This window comes from Medicago truncatula, chromosome 3 (assembly GCF_003473485.1).
Source record: "Medicago truncatula cultivar Jemalong A17 chromosome 3, MtrunA17r5.0-ANR, whole genome shotgun sequence".
Taxonomy (NCBI): domain Eukaryota; kingdom Viridiplantae; phylum Streptophyta; class Magnoliopsida; order Fabales; family Fabaceae; genus Medicago; species Medicago truncatula.
Genome location: NC_053044.1, coordinates 42580227 through 42589708, shown reverse-complemented (window position 1 = coordinate 42589708; position 9482 = coordinate 42580227). Strand labels below are relative to the sequence as shown.

The 9482-nt window shown below is 32.1% G+C and overlaps 1 protein-coding gene across 1 annotated transcript; it reads right to left on the bottom strand.

Moving 5' to 3' along the window:
* Positions 1-2958: 2958 nt before the first annotated feature.
* Positions 2959-5872, bottom strand: LOC11418093 (protein terminal ear1 homolog). The gene is made up of 5 exons (XM_003601830.4): positions 5126-5872; positions 4391-4907; positions 4186-4299; positions 3908-4049; positions 2959-3570 (listed from the first exon to the last, which is right to left on the bottom strand). Exons 1-5 carry the CDS (start codon positions 5649-5651, stop codon positions 3295-3297), a joined length of 1575 nt encoding a protein of 524 aa, XP_003601878.1. The 5' UTR covers positions 5652-5872; the 3' UTR covers positions 2959-3294.
* Positions 5873-9482: the final 3610 nt, after the last annotated feature.

Here is a 9482-nt window from a genome sequence, read left to right as displayed (position 1 = left end):
TTCTATAAGTTTTGCAGCTTTTTTTCCCATAAATACATAGTTCATTGTTTTTTTTAAGGGTATCCACAGTTCATTGTTAAAGAGCTCCGAAAGTAGGAAATTAGAGAAATTTCATTATTTGAAAGATCTTGTGTGTATTGTATATATATAGCTGAAAGCCTGAAACATTTAACTACTTTATATAATGATTATAACTAAGCTTATCAATCATAACCAACTTAGCAATTTCCAAAAATATCAACTAATTTTAACTATCTTAAACAATGTTTAACAAGTTTAAAGTGTAAATAACATTTCCGACTTGAAATGAGAAATACAATCTAAGATAAAGAAAATATAATTCAACAGAATAGTGGAAATTACAAGTATGTAATCACATCTCTTATAAAAAAAAAAAGGTTGCATTCACATTCACATCAACTACATAAGAAAAAGTCGATGAAAATAGTGGCGGCGATCAAAGGTACTTGACTCCTAAATATCTACACCATACTTCCAAGTCCCTTGACTTTCTTATTGTGACTCTACAAGTGATCTAACCTGTGCGTTTCGTTCATTTACTTTGAATTGCAAATCACCTCCATACCATGATAAATATTGATTTGCACAAACAAACGTAAAAAAAAAAAAGAAATATTGACGCACACAAACAAATGTAAAAAGAGAATAAAGTTCATATATAATGCGAATGAGATAAATTTTATGTTAAACACAAAAAAAAAAAAAAAAAAGAAAAACGTGAATTTTAGAATAGAATTACAAATTATAAACATTAAACCTAAAAAATTATATCATATAAAACCTACGTTCAACCAAAAAAAATACTAAATTAAGAACTCCAACTCTAAATTTGAGAGACCATCAAATACTAAACTAGGCGAATAAAGCTTATCCATCACAATGTTAGGATGTTCTCGGACAACGGGAGCAACGTCAGGCTAATGATGAGAATCATCAAGAAATTGAGACATCATAGCACTACTCAAAATTTTAAAGCATTTAGTATATGAGTCAAGTTTTTTTTAGGGTTTTTTCTAAATTACTTTTGAAGAATGGTGGGTAATTTACCCACCAACCAATGAAAATGAGCAATTTATTTGTGGGGTCAAGATAGTTCATGAATATATGTGCTTATGTGGCTAATGTGTATTGATTGGGGTAAATTACCCATCATTCTTTCATGGTAACCTAGTTATCACCTTTTTTTAGTGGTAGTCATTTCTTTTATATCTAATATTTAACGCACTCATCGTCGATGTTAAACTAACCACTAACACTTAAATCCAACTTAAGACAAACATACAGGAAATGGTAAATTCGCAAGCACATATATATAAGCAATGAATTGCAAGTAGAGCAAAATCTCAAAAAATTTGACAAAAATAAAGAATAAAGAAGGAACGTTTTTGAGAGAAGGAATAAAGAAGGAACGTTGAATGGTAATTTTCGAGAAAATGAAGGAGAAAAAGAAATAAAAATGGAGTCAATAACATCTCTTTGAAGTGGATGCCCTTTTCATTGGTGAACTTTTAAAGCGAATGTCATGGTACAAATACTACATTCAAAACACGAATCTGAAAAAGAGAAGAACAAATTGAGAGAAAAACTGATTATTTGAAGGAGTGGGTATGGTTCAGTTTGGAATAAAAATTTGAATCGAATGAAACTGTTTGTTAAGTTTAAAATGATTGAACTGAATCGAATTGTCTGCATTTTGAATTGAACCGAAGTGTTATCGCTGGTACCGTTAAAAAGAATATATAAAAACCAAACGAAATCGAATTGTAGTTATTGAACTGTTTCGAGTCGAACCGAACTGTTTTGAACCGAATCGAACTATTTCAGTTTCATAATTGGATAGTAATGGTTTAGTTTTTTTTTTTTTTTGTTTAATTCAGCGGTTCGGATTTTTGGTTTGTTTGCCCACATCCAATTATTTGCTGTGATAGAGGGTTTTGTGATTGTTTCTTTTAGAAGAAAAAAATCTATTTTTTTTTAAATCATTTTTGTTCTTTTTTTGAAGGAAAAATCATTTTTGTTGTTTTTAAGAGTTTGTTTAAGATTTTTATAATATCATTCTATGAAAAAATATATTCACTCTAAAATGAAAAGTTATTAAGATTAACTTTTTCTAAAATCTATTTTCTTTCATAAAAATAAGGAGATAACACGTGAACTAATTAAAAATAGATATATTTTTTTTACATGTGATTTTTTTGATAACGAACAAACACAAATAGCTTCGATTTTTTTTTTTAAAAAAAACCTTTACAAAAAAATCTAGATTTTTCTAATAAAGAATCTATATTTCTTAAAGTTAAAACAAACGCACCTTCAATATTAAAAAATTGATTACAATGAATATTTAAGGTGTCGTCAAGGGTATTTGCAAATTTTTTCCTGCAAAAGTTCAATTTTTGGCATGTATTTGAAGGTGTCGTCAAGGCAATTTCAAGTTTTTGGAAGAAAAGGTTAAGATTTTAAATTTTTAAGGTGTATTTTATTTTGAAAACATCATTTACCCGCGGCTTCAACCTAATTTTAGTGGATCAATCTAGGTTTTGTAGTCCGATTTAATGGAATAGTTCGACTCATGTACACTCCTAATAACAAGAGTCATTTAAAAAGTTGACTATACAGAGCTTAGTGTGTTTGTCAAAATGGTGGTGGTTTCCTGTGATATCAAATATGAACTAGACATATGTTTGATATCATGTTGGATATGTTAGAATCACGACGGTCCACCACAGTTTTCTAAAACTATATTTTGCAGCTTGTGTAAAATTATTCTAACATATCCGTCGAGTGTTATCTCCCTTACATACACTTGCTAAAACAATATATTATCTACCGTTCCAATGTTACTATATAATAAACGTAAAATAATAACTAACAGCCTTAAAAACCGTCCCTATGCTATCCACCGTTTCAAGGTAGTACTATCCAATAAATAACATATTAAAAACATTGAAATTTAAACTTATAAGAGAAGAAAATACTAGTACATCTGAAGTGCAAGGACCTCTATAAGACTAGACTAGAGATTAAATTTAAAAAGGACATAAGAAACTAGACTGAAAAATTAAAGAAAACAAATGAAAAAACTAAAGAAATTGGTAGTGAGCAGCGAGCAGCAAGAGGTTCAAAGATGGTGGGTCTTGTGAGCAGAGCAGAGAGCACTATGAAAAGAGAACACAAGTGTGGCTCGTTGCTCAACAACCACCTTTAATTCTTGATGTGCTAGGTAAATTAATGCACATTCATGTACACTATTACACACCCAGCTTCTTTACTTCACTTCACATCTGTTTTATCATCATCATCATCACCTATGCCGCCACTTTTTCTGCTGATCACGTCACAGCCACCACTACCTACTCTATGATCTTGACCTTCCATCTCATCAGCTACAGAAGGAGCAGCACCAATTTGTAGCATGTTCCCCGCCACTGGAATTGGCTCCGTCAATTGTTTTCCATCTCGAGGCGGTGAAAACACCACTGGCAGGTAATGCTCCATCTCACACGGGAACTTTGAGTTCTTAAAATGCTCTTTCAACGATTCCAAACCCTTTTCATAAATTAAAAAAAAAAATACACAAGTTTATTTTCTCAACAAATCATCATGTGATTATGTGACTTATTCATGTGGACTACGGTGGCCGGTGGATAGCACTTAGATGCCATTGATACTTAGATGACATTGAGGTACGTACCAATGTCATCTGACATTGATCAATCACAATGTAACAAGTAGTTTTTTTTTGTTATATTTTAACAAAAATTGTGAAATGTGACATATCATGATTGACCAATATCACATAACATTGGAAGCCCAACGTCACCCAAGTGCTATCAGACTATATGTAACCAAAACAATATATACATATAATGTAGTAGTTAAATACCTGAACTCTTGCGTATGTGAGTTGGCAAATTTTTCTAGAATTGAAGACCTCCCAATGTTGGTGCTGGAAGGCCTTGTAGAATCTTAGCGTTGCCTCAGGAGATGTCATATTCACGAATCCATATCCCACGTTGCATTTGTTCCTATATATCACATATTTGTCATTTGTATATTAGTACTAATAATATACTACTACTATTCGGCACTGGTTACATAATAATAAAATAATGTTGCACAATTCCAAAAGAACACAATGAAAATGAAATTACTTCTACTTACTTAAAATCTATAGGAAGATACACAAAGTCATAGGAGGAGAGAGGCTCGCCGTCGCCTAGCTGCTCATTGCAGTGTACACAGTGGTTGTCCAGCATATTCAACAGTAACTTCTGACTATAGAGTCAAACCAAATTTCACATAATAAAATAACATTACTTTACTATAGCTCAATAATAATACAAAAGCACATTAAAAAAAGACGGACCTGTATTTGTTGGGTATGTTTTTGATCATGAGAGTGGTTCTAGGATCAGATTCAACAATGGCATCTTCTTTGATTAGAAAACGATTTTCATGTCTCTTTGCTAACTTCCCCTTCCAACTCCAAGCACTTTCCCCAAAACTCTCTCTACTTTGAACTCTAACAAAAGGATACCTCTCTTCACCCTTCAATGAACCCATTGAACCAATCCTATTGTGGTTTACCCGGTTAAATGTCAAACTCTTGTGAGATAATTGTGGTGAATGAGGTTGTGAAGCAAAATGACGTCGCGGGGAAGGAGGTGGATTAAGGTTGTAATTAAAAGGCTTATTAGAGATATAAGCATTGGGTTCAGAATGAAATAATTTTGGTTTACTAAACTCAATAGCAATTGGTTTTCCATTAATCTCTTTGCCATTCAATTCTTTCAAAGCTTTTTCAGCATCTCTTATGTCGAAAAACTCAACAAAACTTTGATTCCTTTTCTTCCATGGTGTATCCCTCACTTCCTTAATTGCTCCTATAATCATTAAAAATAAAATTCAGAAACAAAACACGAATGAGTAAAGTGGGGCACACACACAAAGATTACGATAGAGACATGTCCTATTAAGCTTTTTCATTTTTTTTTCTATTAAAAAGCACACTACTTTCAGATCTCATTTCTGAAACAAAAAAGGCTAACAATAAACAATGAAATAATTAAAATTTAATAAAAATGAATAGATTATTAAATACCAAAAGCTCCGAAAACTTGTTGCAGCTGATCAGAAGAAACGTCGTCATCTAAGTTGAAAACAACTAGGGTTCCTTGATTCTGAGCATCGGAGAGTACATAATGGGCCCACAGCGGTGCACCGGCGACGAGACCCGGTGGCGGCGGAGGTAGTGGCGTGGGGAAAATTTGGGAATAAGATAGAGGGTTGAAATAGGCAGCGCAGAGGACGTGATGAGTCCGAATAGCGGCAAACGCCGTCTCTGCGTGTCTAAGATCATAGTAATGAGCAGTTATGACTCCGTTACGGAATGAGTCCGTTTGAACGGCTCTCACTTCACCGAAAGCTGAAAGGTCTTTTCGGAGGTCAGTTTCAGGGGTGGGAGGGGCGGGACTGAGGAGAATAGAGCGGGTGGGTATTGTGGAAAGGTGCGGCGGCGGTGTGACGGCGTAGGGTGGATAGGGGTAGGGAATACCGACGGCGACTGGAATGGGAATGTAGCTGTTTGGATTAAACTCTGGAGCAGTAGGGTTTAAGGTTTCTCCCATTGAATTGAAGAGTGTAATAAACAAGACAAAAGAAGAAGAAGAAGAAGAAGAAATAAGAGACAAAGAAACAGAGTAGTAGAACACTGATTTTTGTCTCTCTTTAAAAAGTGTGGGTATTGTGTCAAAGGTGAGTAGAAAAACAGAGGGACACTGGAGACAGAAGAAGTACAGACAATATTGAAGAAGATGGGAATGGGAGTGGGCTGTTTTCCTCAAAAATTAATTTCCTATATCACCCACATTTCCTAAATATATGTACTTTCCATTCTCCAACAAATATGCTTCTTCCTAATTACTATACTACCCCTCCCCTCAAGAGTCAATACCACCAAGCTTCTCTATGGTCAAAGTTTGTTTGACGCATTTACGAAGTTTGCATTCTTGATCGTTGAATTAAGATTAGATGAGATGATGAAGACATTTTGTTTTAACGTATTTACGATGTTTACATTTCTGATCGTTGAATTAAGATTAGACGATGAAGACTTTTTATTTAAATTAGTTAAGAACACGTTGAAATTTAAATTCTTTCACTTTGGTCCAAAAACCACGTATACATCGAATGTGTCAAATTTTGAGTGCGGATAATCTGATTTCCTTCGAGAAGCATTGTTGTTTTGGACCCCCCGCATGTTTCCTCACGATCAAACACTAAATGTGAATATTTTTCAATTAAGATTAAAACTTTGATTCGTTCCGTTATTTGAGTGTAACATGTTTCGTTGGACCGGACATTAATCATTTTCTAGAGAGTTACATAGTTTTACATTTTCAATTAATATTTAAGATTACCCTAGGTAATATTTGGGAGATGAAAATAATTTGACTTTGTTACCCATGAGTGGTATTTAAGACTTTTTATTAAATTGTTAAATTTCTCAAATAAAAAATAAATAAATTATTCTTAAATAAAATGTTAAATTAGTAAACTGTTATTTAAATATTTTTAATTTGCTAATAAAATAATAAAGGAAAGAATAAAGTAACTAAATTAATAAATTACTCTTATTAATCATTATAGTATTAATTAGTATCGTCATAAGTATAATAACCATATCTGTACATTGAATTTTTCGATTTAGAAGTTTTTTTTTAGGCAAAATAAAAAATATATAAAATAAAAAGAAAGAGATGTAATTTTTTTTTGACAAGAAGAAACTTATTGCATTTCATTCAAAATAGGGCTGGCAATAAACCGAACCAACTCGAATATAGTTCATAATTCGACTCGACAATTGGTTCATTGAACTTGGTTCATGAACCAAATGAGCCGAACTTGAGCTGAAAATTAAGTTCGTTAATTAAATGAGCTGAACTTAAACTATAGATGGTTCGATTCGTTAGGTTCATGAGATGACTCGATTATATATATATATATATATATATATATATATATATATATTAGTTTTAGAAACTTTTATATTTTTTTACATGAATTAAATATATAAAAAAATCCCTCAAAAAAAAGATATACAAAAAAAAAAAAAAACATAATTGTTGTCGTTACATATCTCCTTTTATTTTTACCCATCCGTTCCACTATCTAGGAAGTAGGAATTTCACTTAATTAGCCTAAGAAGAGCCTTCATTTGCTTAACTCCTTTAATCATTATTCCATTTTTCAATTCCACCAAAACATAAAACGTTTCTTCTTCTTCTGCTCCGGCCATAGGCAAGTTCAGCAAGGGGCAAGGCTCAATCAAAAGAGAAGGTCATTCCTCTCCTCTTCTCTAGAGGTATTTGCTTCTGATCAATTTTGTGCTCATTTGCTTCTTTGTTCTTGTACTGACTTTTGAATGATTTATAGTAAAATTTGGGTTGGTTTGTTTAAGGATTCTTGGATTTGTTATATATTCAGATGGATTATTGTTGTGTCTCTTTTATTAGATTATTGCAGTGTATCTTTTTTAATCTATGTATTGATATTGATGAGTGTTTGACTAAGATATACCTATGATTAACGAAAAATACAACTATGTATTAATGAGTGATTTAGAGTATAATTTAGGTGGTTTATTTGGAGATTTTTGGATTCCAATTGTAGACTTGTAATGTTTAACAGAGAAAAAATGATAGTTTTCCCTTTCTATTGGGTAAAAGCCACTGATTAGAAATATAGCATATATGTTGAGTAAGCTTATGGAATCTTCATAAGGTTTTGTGTCTAAACACAACTATGATATGACATTTACGGGCATGTATAAGAATTTTTAGCATAGTCCAGGATCTTTTATTATTATGCTTTTACCATTAAACGATTTTTCCTTTATTAAGTTGTTTATTGATATGTAGCATTTTTCAGGATGTTGATCCACTTTCTCGTTTGTTGTTCAGAAATTGTTGCTGTTTTAGAATTCGCATCATGTTTGAAGTTTGTTTATTTTTGAATGAGTAAAGATTAAGTTGAAGGTTGTGGCAAATGTGACTGAATACAATTTCGTCTTGAAGAGGAGAGCAATTGGAGTTTGGAAGTAGAAGAATATTATGAATTATGTTATCAGTTAATTGAATTTTGTTGGATTTTTTGTCTGTTACTTGTATCAGATATTTTTCTTCGTATTTATGCAACCGTTAACTTTATATAATTTATGTCTATTCTATGCATGCTTGTGGAAACTTTTATTTTAATTCAATATTTACTTTTAAAAAAAAATATATATGTATATATATAAAATATCAAAGATCTATAAATTAACTTTTTTTCATAAATATTTTTGGACGAGTTGAGCAAACGAACTGAACCCAATGAGCCGAACCGAAATGTCCTTGAACTTTAAACGAGCTGAAAAAATAATTTGTGTCGAACTCGAGCCGAGTTTCGAGCCGAACCAATTCTTATCGAGTCGAGCTGAGCTCAGACAGGTTCAGTTCGACTCGAATCATTTTCAGCCCTAATTCAAAATAATAGTAGAGATACAAGATTGAATCCTAATATGAATATGGAAACTAGCATGACGCAAAGTCACTCTAGCAAAGCTATGAGCGACTTCGTTGGCTTGTCTCCGAATGAACCTAACATCAGAGGTTACTAAATCAGAAGCTAACAAACGTCTACAATCATTAATTACCGCTAAAATTAGAGACGTCACTTTTACTACCATAAAGATTATCTACCACAGTTTTGGAGTCAAACTCAAAGTCCACAATACCACAGTTTTTTTATGACGACGGTTAAAAGTGATATGGATATGAAGAGTAATATTTAGAAAGAAGGGTGTTGAAAATGATAGATGAAGATGACGATGATGGTTGTGTGGTGATTAAATAGTAGATTTAATTGTTATTATTTTTTGGGATTTTCTGGGTTTTGGGTTTTATTGATGAAGTTATTGTTGAAGATATGAAGAGATGAGGGAAGAAGAAGATGACTGTATTTTATTAGGTGTTAGTGGTTCACAATAAAGTACAATAGACCTTACATGATTCAACTGTCCTCTTTTAAAGAAAAAATCAAATGGTTAAAATTAAAAAATTTAGTAAGGCATATGGTGGACCACCTTTAAATATGGTTCACCTTAGACATTTGATGTTAAAAACTAACAGAGAGGACCAAAAGAGGTAACGAGAGAAGACATAAGGGACCAAATTGAGACACTTTATAGTTAGGGGACCAAATTGAAAACCAAAAATAAGTTAAGAGATCAAATGATGTATTAAACCATCTATTTTTTTACATTGAATTAAATTTTTTTATTAATGAAATCACATGTAAATCCTCTTAATATGACAGATAGTTGAATATTTTAGATAAAATCATTTTTTTTAGGCTAAAATATGGTTTTGGTCCCTGCAAATATGTTTCATATTGGTTTAAGTCCCTGTAATTTTTTT